The following is a 17,306-nucleotide window of genomic DNA, read 5'->3' on the forward strand; positions in this document are numbered from 1 at the left end:
GGTGCCCGCTGGCCGCGCCCGCGGGGAGCGCTTGGTGCCGAGCGGCAGCGGCTCGCGCGCCTGCTCCCCGGCGGAAAAGGCCCGTGCTGCTCGGGGTCCGGGGCGGGGAGGCCTTGGCGCACCTGCGGGGTCTCCAGGAGGCCGGGCGGTTCCGCGGCGCCACCCCCGCCGCGGCCCTGCAGCGCCCGTCCGCCAGCCAGCTCGGCACTCCTGTGTTGCTGTCGGTGCAGGTGCGTTCTGGGCTCTTGCATTTTGATGCAGGTAGGCCTAATATTTTCTGGGGAGCAGAGGTGACGGCATGTGACTGGGAGGACTCCCCCACCCCCCAGTTGGTGAGTCTGGGCAAAGCAGGTGCTCTCTGGCATCCTGGGAATGAGTTTCTGGACAGCGGAAAGCTCAAGTGAAGCCTCTTTTTGCTGCCCAGACTGAGGAGGGAAGCCTGGCCGAATTCAAATGTGTTCGCTTGACCAGTTAGTTGTCTTGCGTAGTAAAGAGCTGTGCTTGTGCCGTACGGAGAGCACTTGTTTTGTGTGAGCGCATCAGGGTTTTCAGTGGAGGTCATGGGCACACTGCAGGGCTTCCCCCAAATTCCTGGGGAGGGAGGAACGCTGGCAGGCACCTCTCTTGTGCAACTGGTCCAGAGCTGCCGTGCCCCACCCGCCCCGGTCAGGGCAGGGCTATCGGCTCCGTGTGTCAGGGTGTGGAATGGTTGCCAGACCGTGTTCTGGAGTATTTGAATTACATTCCTCAGGGCCTTAACATGTGGGGCTAAATAGCAGGAAATCCAGCTAGCCTGCCTTTCAGGAGGTGGCTGCGGCTGCGGCCAAGTATCAGAAGTGGCCAGCTGGTTCTCTTAGTGCCTCTTAGTGCTTCCAGTCTTCTGGTTTGCCTCTTGTTCATCTCTATGCATGCAAGAAAGAACGAAAGAAAGAGGGATGCCGTGCCTGCCCCGCTGCTTTCAGCATACTTCCATCCCCGTAGGACTGCGTTCTGAATTCTGCACTTGCAGCTCACTGTGTGTGCATGCCGTGGATCATAGCAGGTGCCTTGCCCAGGCAGGTAGGCACGAATGCTCGCTCCCTCGGTCAGTGTCAGTTATCCCATCTCTTGCCTCTGGTGCAATTTAAAGCAATTCTGGTTCTGTGGCCTCCTCAGCTGTTCGCCTTGCAGGTTCAGGCCTTGTCTGGCCTGTCTGCCAGGGCATGCTGGCTGAGCGTCTTGTGGAGGAGTTTCTTGCGAAGGAGGCCTAGTGCTACTGCCAGAGAGGAGCTTCTCGCCGAGTTCCATCTGGGATATTTTGAAGGACAAAAGTGCCATATTGGGTTGCTTTCCCACGCAGGAATGTTAGGAGAGTCCAGGGACGGCTTAGTGCACACAAGCATGTTTGCTCCCGCTCTTTGTTCTCTTCCACCCCTGCTCTTCACTTTCAAGGCGTATAATAGGGCCACTGGTTTCCACAAAAGAACACTGATTGCTCCTTGGTTAAGTACCTCTCTCTCCCTCCCAAATCACAAAAGTGAACCAGAATGCACTGCGGGGTGTTTTCTGTTTTTTGCTGGATCCAGAGCCCATTTCTGCCCAAAGTATAACCTGCATCTAGTGCCCCATAGGTCCCCAAGCCTTACAGGGGCCTCTCTTGTGGATCCCAGAACCAAATTAGTCAACAACCTTGGCAGGAGAAGAGGCACTCACCAAGTTGACGGCACATCCCCAAAACCCCGACCTCACCCTGAAAATGGTGTCGCACTCCGTTAGTGGGGTGGCAGTCCTACATCAGCCAAGGACTTTCCCCTCTTGGGACAAGCAGGTCCTGTGCCTGCCAGGAGTCTGTCCTTGGTCACCGCAGCGTCACTGCCCAAGGTACACAAGACGAGGCAGACCCCTGTTCCTGTGACACTTGTTCCTATTCCCAAGTGCAAGACTTTGCACTTACCTGTATCTAACGCCATCCTGTTGTTCCCCGCCCACTTCCACAGTCTGTCCTGATCCTTTTGGATCTTGAGTGCCTTCTCCTCTGTCGCTGCCCCCATTTTGGTATTGGTCTTTGAATTTGGTCAGCGGACTGGTTAGCCCATTGGTAAAAAGGTTGCACAGAATCAGTCCCAGAACTGATTCCTGGGGGACTCCGCTCATCACTGGCTGCCGTCCTGATGGCTCTCCACCAATAGTCACCCACTGCTTATGGTCTGTCAGCCATGCCCTAATCCAGGGGTCGTGAAACTTTTAAACTGGGGGGCCAGTTGAAAGGTGCCGGAAGGTGGTGCTGTCAGTGCGTGCGGGCCAGCGCGCATGCTGAGGCGGGGGGCGTGGCGAGGCGGGGTGGGCACGCGCCACAAGGCGGGCGCATGAGGCAGTGGCTTGCTCACCTGGAGATAATTTTCTCCGAGGGAGCAAACCGCTGCCTCCCTGTGCGTGGGGCGAGGTGGGCGGCAGCAGGCGCGCGGGCGGGTGTGCCCGCGTGGAGGGTCCAGATGGGCACGGCGGGTCCCCAGGCCGTAGTTTGAGGACCCATGCCCTAATCCATCAGCTAGTGCATCGATCTGTCCCGAAGCTCATCAATTTAGATCCCTTCACTGGGAGAAATTACAGTTTATTCCCACCCTCTGCTTTCTGCTGTTTAACCTTACTGATCTATAAGAAGGACCCCCTCTTAATCCATGACTGCTCACTTTGCTCAGGAGTCTTTGGTGAGAATTAAGGGTAGGGTTTGGCAAAAGCCCTTTGGTAGTCCAAGCCAACAATCTACTGGATTGCCCCGTCTACATTCTTATTGACACTCAAAGAACTGCAGCAGGTTGGTGAAAGCAGCTTTCTGCTTACAGAAGCTATGTTGATTCTTTTTCAGCAGGGTTTGTCCCTCTGTGTGTTTACTGATTCTGTCCTCCTTAATAATGCTTTCAAGCAGTTTACTCAGAACAGATACTAAGATAACTGGCCTGTAATTCCCAGATTTTCCCTGGATCCCTTTTTAAACATTGGTGCTGCATTGGCCGTTCCTCAGTCCTCTGGTAAAGAGGCTGATCTTGGAGATGAAATAAATATTTTTGTAAAAAGACAAGGAACTCCTTCAGTGGGAACTCTGGGATGGGTGTCATTTGGACTGAGTGATTTACTGAATTTCAGTTTGCCAGTACGTTTCAGAATTTCATCTTTTGCCCCTGCTGTCTGCTTTAATTCTGCTGGTTCTCTTCCTGAATACTTAAATTCAGGAACTGATATTTGTTCTGCATCCTTTGATGTGAAGACCGATGAAAAGAATGTTTTCAGCTTCTCTGTAATCTCCATATTTCCATTTAGTGCCTTTTTAATTCAATTATCATCCATTGGTCCAACTTCCTCTTTAACTGGCTTCTTTCTTGTGATATATTTAAATAATTCTTCACTGTTGATTTTGACGTTGTTAGCTACATGCTTCTCAAAATGCTTCTCTGCTTCCCTGATTATCCACTTGCATCTTCTTGTGCAAGCTTGTGCTCCCTTTTCTTTTGCTGATTTGAGCAAGATTTTCATTTCTTAAAGAAAGCCTTCTTCTCCCTGATAGCTTCCTTGACTCTGTGTGTTGACCATGCTGGCGACCTTTTCGTCTTTTCCTCCTTTTTGGGGTATGCACACTGTCTGCACTTCTGTTACTGCGGTTTTCACAACATCACAGAATAGAGTTGGGAGGGGCTCTCTGTTCAGTGCAGGACACCAAGTTAAACCACCCCTCTCGGGGCTGTCCGGCCGTGCCTTGAGTGCCTCCAGCGGGAGAGCCAGCAACCTCCTGAGGTCATCGGTTCCGTTGCCATACTCCTCTGACAGTCAGGAAATTTTTCCTGATGTCTAGCCGGAATCTGGCTTCCTGTAACTTAAGTCTATTATTATTCCATGTCCTGCATGCTGGGATGATTGACAAGTGATCTTGGCACGTGTCCCTGTTGGATTTCATTGTGTTACTTTCAGCCCTGTCAAGAGCACTTGGGTTTTTGCTTCTGTCTTCCAGAGAATTAACTGTCCCACCCAGTTTTGCGCCTTCTGCAAATCTGATCAGCATTTGACCGCTCCTGTGCCGTGTGCTGCGCGGCCCCACCTGAGGCTAAACCTGGGATTTTGTCTCCCGGGCGTGTTCCCTGCCCGCCTGCTGTGGGGCACAGTCAGGTAGGGAGCGCATCAAGGCACTGAGCCTCCTCTGTGGAACATGCGTTCATCCAGTCGCACCCTGCAGAGTTGATGTCGGCCACTGGTGTGCTGGTCCTCCACCAGTTGCGCTTGCTGCCTGTCCAGGCCCAATTCAAGGTGCTCACGCTGACATCCAAAGCCCTCAGCGCTTGGGACCAGGATATCTGAAGGCGTGCCTGTCTCCCTGGAACAGGGGGCCGTTAGATGCAGAGCAGCCAGAAGACTCTGCCCCAGGGGAGGCCATGGCGCCCTCAGCCCACTTACGTGACTGGAGAGAGAGATGGGCGAGGGACCCGCTGTGAGGGAAATGCATGACACGCTGCCTAACCCTGAAAAAGGAGACAAAGGGTCAATCGAGTAAGGAAAAAGATACTAAAGTTTGCAACAGCGAAAGGAGAAGAGTGATCACAGCGTCATAGAACAGGACACTAAGTTACACAGCCCCATATAGATGACTGTCCAAATCTTTTTATTATTTATTTATTAAAAGCGTTTGTATGCCGTCCTATTATACAAGATCTCAGGACGGCTTACAATATTTAAAAGAACAATTAAAACAACAATTTCAATAAATAATAGAACAGAACAATAAATCAGAAAACAAGCAACAAGACATTTTTTGAATGTCTCCAGCATGGGAGAGCCCACAGTTTCCCCATGTAAGAGGTTCCACTGTCCTGCTGCTGTGACAGTCAGGAAATGTTTCCTGGTGTCAGGTCTAAATCTGGTTCTTTTTACTGAAGTCTGTTATCCTGTCTCCAGTGAAGGAGAGACAATGGGACCTATTACCAATGGACTTGATGGCCTTTCTCCTTCCAACTCTACTCTTCAATGATTCCATGTCCTGCACTTTGGAATGAATAAGAAGAGATCTTACCCTTCATCTTTTTGACGGCCTTCGGGGAATTGTACAGTGCTATCATATCTCCCCTCAGTGTTCTCTCCTGGAGGCTGAACATGCCCAGTTCTGTCTTTCCTCGGATGGCTTTGCCTCCACTCCCTGAATCATGGCTTGTCTCCGTCCTTTTTAAACATAGGTACCCAGAACTAGACATAGTCCTTCAGGTGAGGTCTGACGAGTGCTGAGGTGGTGGAACTGTATTTCGGAAGTGACGCTTCTGTTAATGCCGCCCAAAATAGCGCTCGTCCCTTCTGCGGTTGCATCCCATTGTTGGCTCATAGTTAGCTTGTGATCGGCAAGAACCCCAAGATCCTTCTCGTTTGCAGGCTCGTCGAGCCAAGCGTTCCCCTTCTTGTAGCAGCGCGTTTGGCTTCGCGTCCCTAAGTGGAGAACTTGAAATCCCCCCCGAATTTCAGACCACCCTGGAACTTCTCTCTCTTCCAGGGAGTTTGCCCTTCTGCCCAGCTTTGTGTCCTCTGCAGATGTAATTCTCTCTCCTTGCACTTGCTCCTCTAAATCATGAACGAAAATGTTGGAGAGTGCTGGTCCCGGGACGCTTCCCTGCGGCTCCCCGCTTGGCTCCCCTGCCCAGCCGGAGAAGGGGCCGCCGAGGAGCGCTCCCGGAGTCCGATTCTGCAGCCAGCTGTGGCTCCGGCTACTGCTGGCATGATCTCGCCCGCTTTCTGCTAGTCTGGCCATCAGGCTGTCGTGGGGCCTTGCCAAAGGCTTTGCTGTAGTCCAGATGGGTTATGGCCACTGTGTTGCCACACTCCGTTTTGGAGGCTACCCAGTCAGACATGAAGTTGCATTCATCTGGCAGGATTTCTTCTTGAGAAATCCACGTTGGCTTCTAGTAATTCCTGCATTGCCTTCCATGAACTCGCAGACTGCTTGTTTTATAATTAGTTCTAGAATTTTTCCCAGGATTGATGTCAGGCCAACTGGTCTACAGTTAGTTAATTCTCAAAGGCGATAGCCAGTGGTGCTGAGAGTTCCTCCACTGGCTCTTTGGACTGAAGGTCCTCAGGCCCTGGAGACTGGAACTCAGGCAGCCCAATTTGAGGCCCTTGACCATTTGCCTGCCCATCCTGGGCTGCCTCCCTGCCCCTGCAGCTTGTACCACACCTTCATAAGGAGGGCGCGCGGTCGAAGCCGCAGCCGAGTGCTTCTGCCTTTTCTCTGCCATCTGCTGCCATTGTTCCATCCGTGGTGAGTAGCTGAACTTCTCCCGTTTTCCGTCCACAGTGAGCAGTTGAATCCCCTTCTCTTTTGTCTGTCTCTTGCTCTGGATACATTTGAAGATGACCGTTTTGTTGTTTCCAGGGCCCCTCACTAGCCTCAGTCCGTCCATTGCTCTGACCTTCCTGACGTCATCTTTGTGGTTCCTTGCTACTTGCTCATATTCTTCCCTTGCAGCCCGCCTGGTCTCCCTCCCACCTCTTCCACAGGTCCTTTTTCGTTTTCAGAGTATCTCTTGGCTTTCTGTGAAGCCCCATGGGCTGCTGCTTTTGCCTGCCACTCTTTTTCCTTCTTGGAAATGTTTGTAGTTGTGCTTTAAGCATTCCCTCTTTAAAGATAGGCCACCCTTCCCGGGCCCCTTTCCCCTTTAGAGGGGCTCATCACCCTGAATTTGCTGAAGTGGGGGGTGGGGTGGTTGCAAGCCAGGGGGCATGTTTGGCTACATTTGGTTTTAGCTTCCTTTATTATTGAGAATTCAGGAAAGGCATGGTCAATTTCCCTAGAGATCCCATAGCTTTTACGTTGTCCACTCTGTCTTCCCTGTTGGTTAGGATCAGGTCAAGTAAAAGTTTACTTCTACTTCCCGCTGGAGGAAGTTGCCAGCGACACATGTTAGGAACCTCTTACAGGGGCCGTGCTTGGTGCAGTTTGATTCCCAACAGATACCGGGGAAATCGAGGTCCCCCCAGTGACATCACACCTTCTTGAAATGCTGGCAGTTTGCTTTTCAAAAATGTCATCTTTAGCCTTGGTTGGGTGAACAATGATAGACTCCAACTACTATGCTCCTTTTATTACTTTTTCCATTTGTATTAATCCAAACACACTTGATGGGATTACTGGTCTCTTCCTGTATTCCTTCACAGAGATATTATTTCTATCCTTTTTGAACAGGTTATATCCTGAAATCTTTGAATTCCATCCACAGGAATCGTCTCACCAAGTTTCAGTTATGCCTGTCAGGTCATATTTGCCCTCATGTAGCTGTGGGAGATTCTCTGATGCACGAGATGGAAAAATATGTATGTTGTGACGATCCAAAGAATGGCCAAGAATGCGGTCTGCCAAGAGACAAGATTAATAACCCATAAGTTCACGCATCTCATACAACCCACTGATGAATACCTCTTCCTTCTGGCTTTCTGTAAAGGGAGCAAAAAATAAGGAAAACATAGTCATTGGAGTCTATTACTGACCACCCAGTCAAAAAGAGAAGATGCAACCCTTGACAAGCAACTTGCCAGCATTTCCAAGAAGAATGATGTAGTCCTCATGGGGGACCTTAATTTCTTTGAGATACGTTGGGGGACAATTTCTGCCAAAAATGGCCCCTCCAAGAGATTCCTGACATGCGTTGCCGACAGCTTCCTCCCACAAAAGGCAGAGGAAGGAACCAGAGGAACAGCTATGTTTGATTTAATGCTAACTAGTGGATGGCCGGATGGTCAAAATAGCAGCCTTGGGAATTCTGGGGGGAAGTGACCATGCAATACTCAAATTCTCAGTTATAAAGGAGACAAAGACTAATTTAACTCCTTTTTGGACTGGGTAACCTCCCAAATGGACAGAGGGAACACTGGGGACATAATCTACCTAGACTTTAGCAAAGCTTTCAACGTAGTGCCCCATGACATTTTGATAAGCAAATTAGCAAAAAGTGGAATAGATAAACTATTAGGTGGGTCTAAAATTGTCTGCTAAATAGGACACAGAGTGCTCATCAACAGCACCTTCTCAAACTGGAGGAAGGTAGCTGGTGGAGTGCCACAGGGTTCAGTCCTGGTTCTAGTACTCTTCAACATCTTTATTAATGATTTAGAAGATGAAGTACAAAGAAAATTAATCAGATTTGCAGATGATACTATACTGGCTGGAATAGCAAATGCCCTAGAAGACAGAATGGAGATCTAGAGGGATCTTGACAAACTCGAAACTGGGCTGAAAACAACTCTTGGCCGCTTGCAGCTCTGCTGTTCTGTGAGTTCGTCTGTCCCTGCCAGGCCACTTGGATCTTCCCCAGAGGCCCTTCTTGGTGGACTTGCCCCCATGAAGTGAGGAGGAAATTGGCAGGAAAAGGGGCCTTCTCCGTTATCACACCTCTCTGGAATTTTCTTCCTAAATAGGTGTGACTGGCACCCTCATTATTCTGTTTTTGCCATCAAATAAAGGCTTTTTATTTAGTACTTGCTTTTATAATTATAGTTGTATTATGCTGTGTTTGATCCTGGTTTTGTTGTTGGTTATATTGTCTCCTTTTTTCATACCTTATATTCATTGGATTTTATGTGGTTTTAGCTGATACCGTTCTTCTTAGCATGGTTATGTCATGTTGTTCCTGTTTTCCTGTGAGCTGCCCAGAGGTCCCCTGGGCTATGGAGAGACATGCAAATACAATAAATAAATTGCAGCACTGCCTCTGCTGGAGGCTTCCCTGATTTCATTTTCCATCTCAAGGTGATCCTGATAATTCTGGTCCGGAAGACAATAGGCTACTCCTAGGAATACGTTGGTTTGCAGTCAGGAATTTTCACCCATGGTGCTTCTGTGGACGAGGCTGCATATTTGAGATGATCAGGTCTACTGGGCTGCAGCCTCTTCGGTGTAGTGGGTAGCACCTCTTCTGCGGCGTGTTTCCTTGTCATCTTCCTACAGCTTACACCCAGGGAGGGCCTTCTTCCATTGGCCTGCATCCGTTTCTGCCCCTTGGAGGAGCTCCCTTGTGCTTGGTTCCTTCCAAGTCCTTGCAGAGCGTCTCTCACTTTATTGTTTGGTCTTTCAGGCTTTTCCTATAGGATTTCTCTAGAGATGAGGCTGTCATCCTTTCATCCTCTCTGTACCGTTCTCCTGTATATTGTTCCCACCTTTTCTCTATTTACTTTCTCGGATAGCATGTTCTCCTGTTGGTATTTCAGCATTCCTAATCCCGTTTTGAATTTCCCTGTGCTCTTTTCAATCCATATGCAGAATACAGCATAAGGAAAGCTGGATTAGGTTTGGAGGCAACAGGATTGAAAATTGTGACAATACCATATTACTGGCAGAAGGTCGCAATTAATTGAAATGACTGCTGATGAAGATAAAAGAGAACATACAAAGAATATCAGGAGCAACAAAAAGGGTTCCATCAACATGTAAATAGCAAGAGGAAGGGGAGACAGGCAGTGGGACCGCCTAATAAGGAGGAAGGGGACTCATGACATGCCTGGAGCCGGGGGTCAGTCTAGATGGCCCGGGAGACCCCTTCTGACTTGCTCAGTTTCTGTGTTCTGACATGCAGGAGGACTGCAGTTTAAGGTTAAGAAAACAAAAATCATAACTGCAGAAGTGTTGCAGGACTTTATTGTCAACAATGAAGGATTGAAATTGTGAAAGATTTTGCGCACCTTGGCTCAGTCTTCCATTCAGATGGAGGCTGCAGCCAAGAAATCTGAGGAAGACTGAGACTTGAAGGGGCAGCAGTAACGGAATGATGAAGGGCCCTTCGGTGCCAGGATGTTGCACTGGAGATTGAGGCCTAGAGAATCCGCGGTGTTATATGCCTGATCGTTATTTGTGGGTGTAAAAGCTGGACAGTGAAAAGAGTGGACAGGACGAAAATGGGTGTGTTGGGAACGTGGTGCTGGAAGAGCGCTTTGCAAGTACCCTTGACAGACAGACAGACAGACAGACAGAATCAGTCAGTCCTGGACCAAATCAAGCCAGAGCTTCCCCTAGAAGCAAAAATGGCAAAAGAGGCTGTTGTGCTTTGGGCAGGTGATGAGAAGGCAAGAGCCACTGGAGAAGGCAGTTGCCTCAGGGAAAGTTGAAGGCAAAAGACTAGCTGCGCGGTGGATCGATTCCATAATGGAGGCCGCAGCCTTGAGTTTGCAGGGTTTAGCAGAGCCGTCAAGGAGAGGACATGGTGGAGGGCATCCGTTCAAGTTACTCATGTTATTTGGTATATTTATATCCCACAATGTTTCAAGGCAACTTACATAATTCTCCTCTCTCCAAGTATCCTCACAACAACAACCCTGTGGGGTAAGTTGGGCTGAGTCTGTGACGGCCCAGAATTTCCCAGTAATCACCATGGCGGAGCAGGGTCTAGGACCTAGATCTCTGAGTCCCAGTCCCACACTTTCAACCACTGCACCACACTGGCTCTCCTTTTCATCATGTGCCATCAAATTATCTCTGAGGAGGCATTTCAGTTCATTGTTGCTTCTTATCGGTAATATGGTATCTACTGCATGTAGCTCTGATTACTGACCAGCCAATTTTTGCTCTGTCCTCTGATCTTAATCTAGCTTCATTGTATGTCCTGTGTGTGGATTGAACCAATGGGGAGATAGAATATGCCCTTGTCTTGATGCTTTGCCAGTAGGATACCATTCTGTTTGTCCATATTCTGTGCATTCATTCGCAGGGTCCCCAGAAGGTGGAGACGACTTGATGTCACACAAAACACAACCAGCAAGCACACTCCTCCCTTACTTTGTTTAAATTTCAGGAAAAGAACAAGGGTACTGAAAACGGTTGATGCTAAATTATAGTTGAAAACCTAATTAACTGTGCACGATATTCTGACAGTCATCCTCCATTTCAACAGAGCACACCTCTTTTGCACCGAGGCTGTTAGAAACCTTGAGTTTCACTGATACCACTTATCAGTTCCATTTTGCACAGAGACATGTCTATTTCAGAGAGACAGATGTGTCGCCTCTCACATACTTAAATTACTAACATTAATAACAACTTTAGAACTGCCAAGCTTGTTTAATATTGCTTTTGCAATTGTTATATGTTCCTTCATTTTTTTTACTAATGAACATAGAAAATGGAACATTTTCCATGGGCAAATAAAGCTCTAAATTGTAGGGGGCCAGGCAAATGAGACTTGCTGTCACTAGCTGTCGAAATTGGTTTGGAGCATGGGGGAGGCCTTGCTTCTTCTGGCGCAAAGAGGAACGCTTCCCTCCAGCTCCCTGGCGTTGGCCTTCGCCTGGTGCGAGCGGGAGTGCAGGAAGGGAAGCCAAGTGGGGGAGATGCCTGGCTGCCCTTGGGGCCCAACAGAAAGGAGCAGGGAGGGACACAAGCACCACTGTTCTCTGGAGACCCCTCACCTGAACTGAGTGGTGCCTTGCAGGAGTGCGTGGCACAAACGTGGCACGGAAATGCCGTGCAAGGCCCCTCTCAGCAGGATGAGAGAGAAACCGATTTGGCCCTGAACGGAAGCCGGGAAAAGGTCACGGTCTCCTCGCGTCTCCTCCCACACCGAAGCCTTTGTCAAGAAGCCCCCCTTTGCCCCCCCAGCAGCATCCTGGGCTCATCGCTGAAACTGGCTGCTTGCCCAGGACTTGGGCAACCTCAGTCCTACCTTCCAGTTTCCATGTGCGGGTAGGCTGACTGCACGCCTTGCTTTGCATTTTCTTAGCGTTCCGTAGACCCATAGAATTCTAGCGCTGGGGGGAGCTGAGAAGGCCTTCGGGTTCAGCCCCCTGCTCAGTGCAAGCGGGACTGTCCCTCTTGGAGGGCTCTCCAGCTGCACCTTGAGCGCCTCCAGTGTGGGAGGGCCACGGCCTCCCCAGGCCACTGGTGTCATTGTCATGCTGCACGTCACGCTCAGGAAGTTCCTCCTGGTGCTCGGCCCAAGCTGGCTCCCTGTGGCTCGAGCCCGCTGCTTCATGTCCTGCGCTCTGGGATGATCGAGAAGAGATCCAGCCCCCTCCTTGTGGCAGCCGGTGAAGAAGCCCTCCCTTTCATCTGTCCTGAGTCTCCTCTCACCCATTCCCTACCTGGCCTGACATTATTGGCTTTAGTCTTACAAGAGAAGAGGACCTTCTCTTTCTCTACAGCGAGTCTGGAAACATCGGCAGAGCAGTGCGCAAGTTTCTCTGGGCTGCTTAGCCTGCTTTGGAGGGAGGGGTTTGCTTCGCAGTAGCTGCAGGCAGACCCGTCGGGCGGTTCCAGAAAGCGATGCCGCAGGCCTGCTGCTCTGCCCAGTGCGCCTGCCCTGCGAGGGCTGCGGCACCAGCCTGCTTGCCTCCTGTGCCCCGGGAAGCCAGGCTCTCCGCTTGGGTGGTCGGCGTGGATGCTGGCAGGGTGCAGGTCACCAGATGCTGCCGAGCCCGGGTAAAATTAAGAAGCTGCTGATGGATAGGCCAGCTTACCTGGAAGCATGTGCCGGACTCATGCTTCTCCCTTCCCAGTACAGCCTGGGCTGCCTTCTGCTTCCACTCCGCTATTTGTTGGCTTGACTTTCACAGCCGAGGGCCCCTCCTTTCGGTGTAGCAGCCTCTGCGATGCCCTTTTCTGGGCGAGCGGGAAGAACTTTGCTGTGATGATAGGCTTATGCACCTTGATTGCCTCTGGATTTGGCTACTTCAAGGTGCTGTGAGCGGGGCTGCCTCTGAAGAGCATCCGCTACTCCATGGTGTAGCAGCTCTGGGCATTGGCCTAAGGCACTGGTTCCGGGGCAGGATCACACCAGCACGCAGGGCACTCTCTCTGAGCTTTCGCACCTCAGTGCTTGGTGACCTGGTGGGTGAGGGAGCTCCTCCTGCTGGGCTCCCACGGGGTTGCCAGCGTGGGTCTGCGGCAGGTTTGTCAGCAGCGGGGCGGGTGGTGCTTTGGCTTTGGGTCCCGCCTTGGTGGGGCTTCCCCTTAGGGACTGTCTGACAGGCTTTTGCGGCTGATGTGGGCAGCCCTGAAATCTGGCTGTGCCCTTGGTTTCAGATTTAAATCTGTTACTGTTTTATTTCCTTCTGTGGTGAATTTTAAATTACATGTGGCTTTGGTAGCCAATTATGGCATGGAAATTGAATTGTGGGTCTTTCACCCACTTAGCAGAGTCGTTTGGAACTGGTTATTTGTGGTCTGATCATTTCCAGCAATATAGAAACTTGGCTGATACATTTCTTGAAGCAGCCATGGCAGTAGCAGCCACGCCACCCGCCTCCACCTGGACAGTGAAACCTACAGGTACAGCCAGTTCCATTTTTTCTGTTCTGAGATTTCGGATGTGAAGGACCCTGGCTTGGTGTGAGGGCCGGGCCACGGGCGGCAGCAGGAATGGGCAGAATGGCAGGTGCGGGGTATAGGGAGCTCAAGCTTGGCCGAGGGGCCGGAGGCGAGGGGCCAGACAACAGTCCCAGGGTGAACAGATGGAGCAGAGCAGTCAGGTTTCGTGGGGAGGGAGAGTCCGAGCACAGTTCCAAGGTCGGTTTCCCGAGTGTGTCATTGCACCACGGGTAGGAGCAGCTGGGGCAAGGCCGGGTCTGCTCAGAGGAAGGCGTGCAGATGCCAGGGGCCAAGGCACAAGGAGTCCGGGGGACACTTGCGTTGCTGTGGCAAACGGGCCGTGCAAGGCTGTTCTTCTGTGAGCATCCAGGAGCTTCAGCTTCAGCGTGTGCTTGCTTCCCAGCTACCTGCCCACAGAGGAGCACCCACCCTGCCGATGCTCGCAGGGCCACGTCCTGACGCCAGCAAGCAGAGCGCCTCTTCCTTCCAGTTGGCTGCCTGCGGCGTCAGCCCAGCTTCAGGGAAGGAGGAGCTGTGGGGCCCGTCCTTCCGAGCTTACGGAATGGAGCTCCGCTTGACACCTGTCCCACACTGGGGCTGGATCTGGGGCCTGGGCTGGCCATCTCGAGGCGGGGTTCTGTGCTGGGCACTTGGTTGGCATCTTTGAGCTCCAGGGCCGGGTCCCCCTTGCTTGTCAGCTGGATCCAAGGCGGAGTGTGGCTTGCGCTCTTTTCCTCTCGTCCTAACCGGACATCCGCTTGATGGCGTGACTCCGTGACGAGGCAGCACTTCAGAATCTCCTGAATCTCCACAGCAACCTTTGATACCTTTATTCGGAATATTCTTTGGGATCACCTTCTCTGGGCATGTGGATGTGTGCCGGCAGTTTTGTGAAAATTGCAGCTGTTCCTGAGGAGTTGGTCTTGGAAGATGCTGCTGCCTTTCTGGTGTGGCCTTTGCTTTGCAGGTGCCACGAAGATCGCTCTTGTGCATGCAGAACCACGGGAGGGGCTTAGCTTTCAGTTCAAACCTGTTTTAGATCCTTCCAGTGTTGTCTTCTGCTGTAGGTGTTACTGTTTTAATTTGTTTTTGATTTAATACTTGTGTGTGTATTTTATTATTTTGTGAAATGCCCGAGGACAAGTATCTTGTCCTCCTGTTGCTTTTATGCCCCACTTTTTCCTTTTGTGAGGAAGGCAAGGCGGCTCATGTAGTTCCTCTGCTCTCCATTTGACCCCGTGAGGAAAGTGTGGCTGAGGGGGAGCGACAGGCGCAGGCACCGCGTGGGATTCATGGCTGAGCGCAAGCGAGACACGACCTCCTGGGTCCCCCGTCCAGCATTCGAACCCCCAGGTGGCACATGCCAGTGAAGTGGAAGTGGGAAAGTGGGTGCAGTGCCCGAGCGGTCCCTGGGCGGGGGCTGCACACGCACGGGCAGTGCCGAGACAGCCGTGCTAAGGCAGAAGTGCTGGCCGTGTGCCGGGGTGCCCGTCGGTGTGTGTGGCTGCCACACTCCTCTTGCAGCCAGGTCGTCGCTCAAGCCCGCTTTTGCGTCCAGTGCCACTCCTGGGGCTCCGTGCGGTAGCGGCTGGGAGGGCCGTGTGCCGGCATGGCCCTTCCCCAGAGGCACCCCAGCGAGATGTCCCGATGCACCCATAAGAGCCCAGCGGGCGCCATGCGCTCCCGGCACCGTTCGGAGGACTTGCGGACACCAGGCAGGGGCAGCCCCTGCACTTGGAGGCTCAGCGGGGGCCTGACTGGCACCCGACCCACTGTGGCTCCTGCGCAGTCCCCTAACTGCGCACTGGGGCGACTGAGCACCCCAGGAAGTGGTGAGGGCAGAAGGGTTGCCATGCAGGCCTGGGCAGCAAATGCGGCCAAGAGACTCGGGAACTGTGAAGAAAGAACAAAAGCACACTTACCGATTCCTCAGAGCTTTCAGGGCCCGCGAAAGCTTCTCCCAGAAGAAAAGTGCTAATCTTCAAATTGTCAGAGTTGCTTGCTGGGTTTAGTCAGTGAAGCTCGAGGCCAGGAGCTGTTGCTGCTCAGATGGAAATGTTGGGGCACACTATCCTGAGGGCCTGGATTTCCTGAAGAGCAGGGAGGTGGCATGGGGGGGCGTTCCCATGGTTTATTTTATCTGTGATATTTAAACGTTGCTGGTTGCAATGAAATCGCTAAGTGGTTGCCCAACGAGCCCCCTCCTTGACCGTGACTTTGCAAGGCATCGGCAGCCACTGGCATGGCCAGGGCTGGCGCCGTGGTAGCGTGCCTTGTCTCGGGTGGGCAGGGTGATGCCGGGTCCCTCTCAGTGTCCCCGCGCGGGCATTTCCCTCGCTGCCACCACCGCCTCCTTCCTGAGGCCTCCTCCCCGTGGGGGCTGGCGGGGATGCCGCCCCTCCACGTTTGGTTTCGGTGGTCGGGCCGTGCCCGCTGTTCACGGAGGGGCCGCACCCGTGCCGTCACCGTTGCGTCTTGATTGGGGCTGGAGGGGGGGCTCCTGCCCAAGCTCAGGGTGGGGCTGGCAGGGGCAGGGCAGGCGCTTTCTGGAGGAGCGAGTCTGAACGGAGGGCTGCCTTCTCTCCTCTCCCCCCAGCCTTTCTTCCGACTGCTGAACCTGCGCAAGCTGGGCTTGAGCGACAATGAGATCCAGCGCCTCCCACCTGAAGTGGCCAACTTCATGCAGCTCGTGGAGCTGGACATCTCCCGCAATGGTAGGTGAAAGACGGGGCGGGGTGGGGACATCAGCACCTCGCCCCACGCCTGCCCCATCTCCCGTGAGTGGCGCTGAAAGCTTCCTGTCTCCTGAGAGGGGCCTGGGCAGCAGCGGGAACTGGCTGGCAAGCAGGGCCCGTGGGCAAGCCCCAGGCTGGGGGCACCCACGAGGCCATCGTCGCAGCCCTCTGCTCTGCGCCAGGGTCCAGTTCTCGGCACCTGAGACCGATGGCTGCCCAGCTGTTGCTCACAGGCCTCCTGCAGTGGCGAGCACACCATCCCTGGGCCGCTGGTTCTGCTGGGGGTGGGCGCTAGCCAACCTGCTCCATGGTGTAAGCCACCTTGGATGCCGCCTGGCCTCTTTTGCCCCTGGCCAGGGCCGGTCTGCTGTGGGTGGCGGTGGCGGCTCTCCTTCCGGGAGGTCGCCTCGGACCCAGCATGTGAAGCTGGTGCTTTTCACAGAATCGTAGAGTAGCTGAGTTGGAAGGGGCCACGAAGGCCATCGGGTCCAGCCCCTGCTGTTGCAGGTCACCAGTTGGCACCATCCCACTCAGAGGGCTGCCCGCTTTTTTTTTGCATGTGCCTGGTCTGGAAGAGGCCACGACTTCTCCGAGCAACTGGGTGGCTTGCTCTTCCCCTCCGGAAGGAGGAGCTCAGGGCCTGGGACAAAGCTATGCAGGCCCCAGCAGGGCCGTCTTAACGCATGGGCCAGATGGGCACTTGTCCGTGGGTCCCATACTAATCTGTGCGTGTTAACCCTTGGAAAATGGGGAAACTTCCAAAATTAGCAGTCGTTGCAGTTGTCGTAGGGGCCCATAATGCCGTTAGGATGGCCCTGCCCCGGCCTGCCCTCCCCCTCACAGTGCCCCTGCGAGGTAGGTTAGGGCTTGGCTGCCTGCCCAGCACCGTGGCTCTGGGTGAGCAGGGAGCTGAACCCCAGACTCCCTGGTTGCTCCTGGCCTTTCATTTGGGCACCCAGAAATCGGATGCTTCTGCAAGGAGGAGCTCTTTGTCAGCCCGGCCCGGTGGGGTGCTGTGGCAGGCATGGCTTAGTCAAAATCCAAAAGCAGTCTCTCGGTGACTGGCACCTTGGCCGACGGAGCCCCCATTGTGCCCCCCTCCTTCCCTGCTGCAGACATTCCAGAGATTCCAGAGAGCATCAAATTCTGCAAGTCCTTGGAGATTGCGGACTTCAGCGGGAATCCTTTGTCCAGGTACCAGCTACGTGGGAAGACAGGGCTCTGCTGTGCATGTCCGGAAAGTCCCAGATAAAAAGCAGATAGGGAAGTGGACC

At 52.9% G+C, this 17,306-nt stretch overlaps 1 protein-coding gene across 1 annotated transcript in view; it reads left to right on the top strand.

The window, feature by feature from the left end:
- SCRIB (scribble planar cell polarity protein) overlaps window positions 1-17,306 on the top strand; it is a 46,589-nt gene that overhangs the window by 373 nt on the left and 28,910 nt on the right. Inside the window, exons 2-3 of the mRNA XM_044453261.1 lie at window positions 15,894-16,011; window positions 17,148-17,226. Of these exons, the coding sequence (XP_044309196.1) occupies window positions 15,894-16,011; window positions 17,148-17,226 (197 nt within the window). The remainder of the gene's footprint in view (window positions 1-15,893; window positions 16,012-17,147; window positions 17,227-17,306) is intronic.

Source organism: Varanus komodoensis, unplaced genomic scaffold (assembly GCF_004798865.1).
Source record: "Varanus komodoensis strain SLA01 unplaced genomic scaffold, ASM479886v1 scaffold78, whole genome shotgun sequence".
NCBI classification, from domain to species: Eukaryota; Metazoa; Chordata; class Lepidosauria; order Squamata; family Varanidae; genus Varanus; species Varanus komodoensis.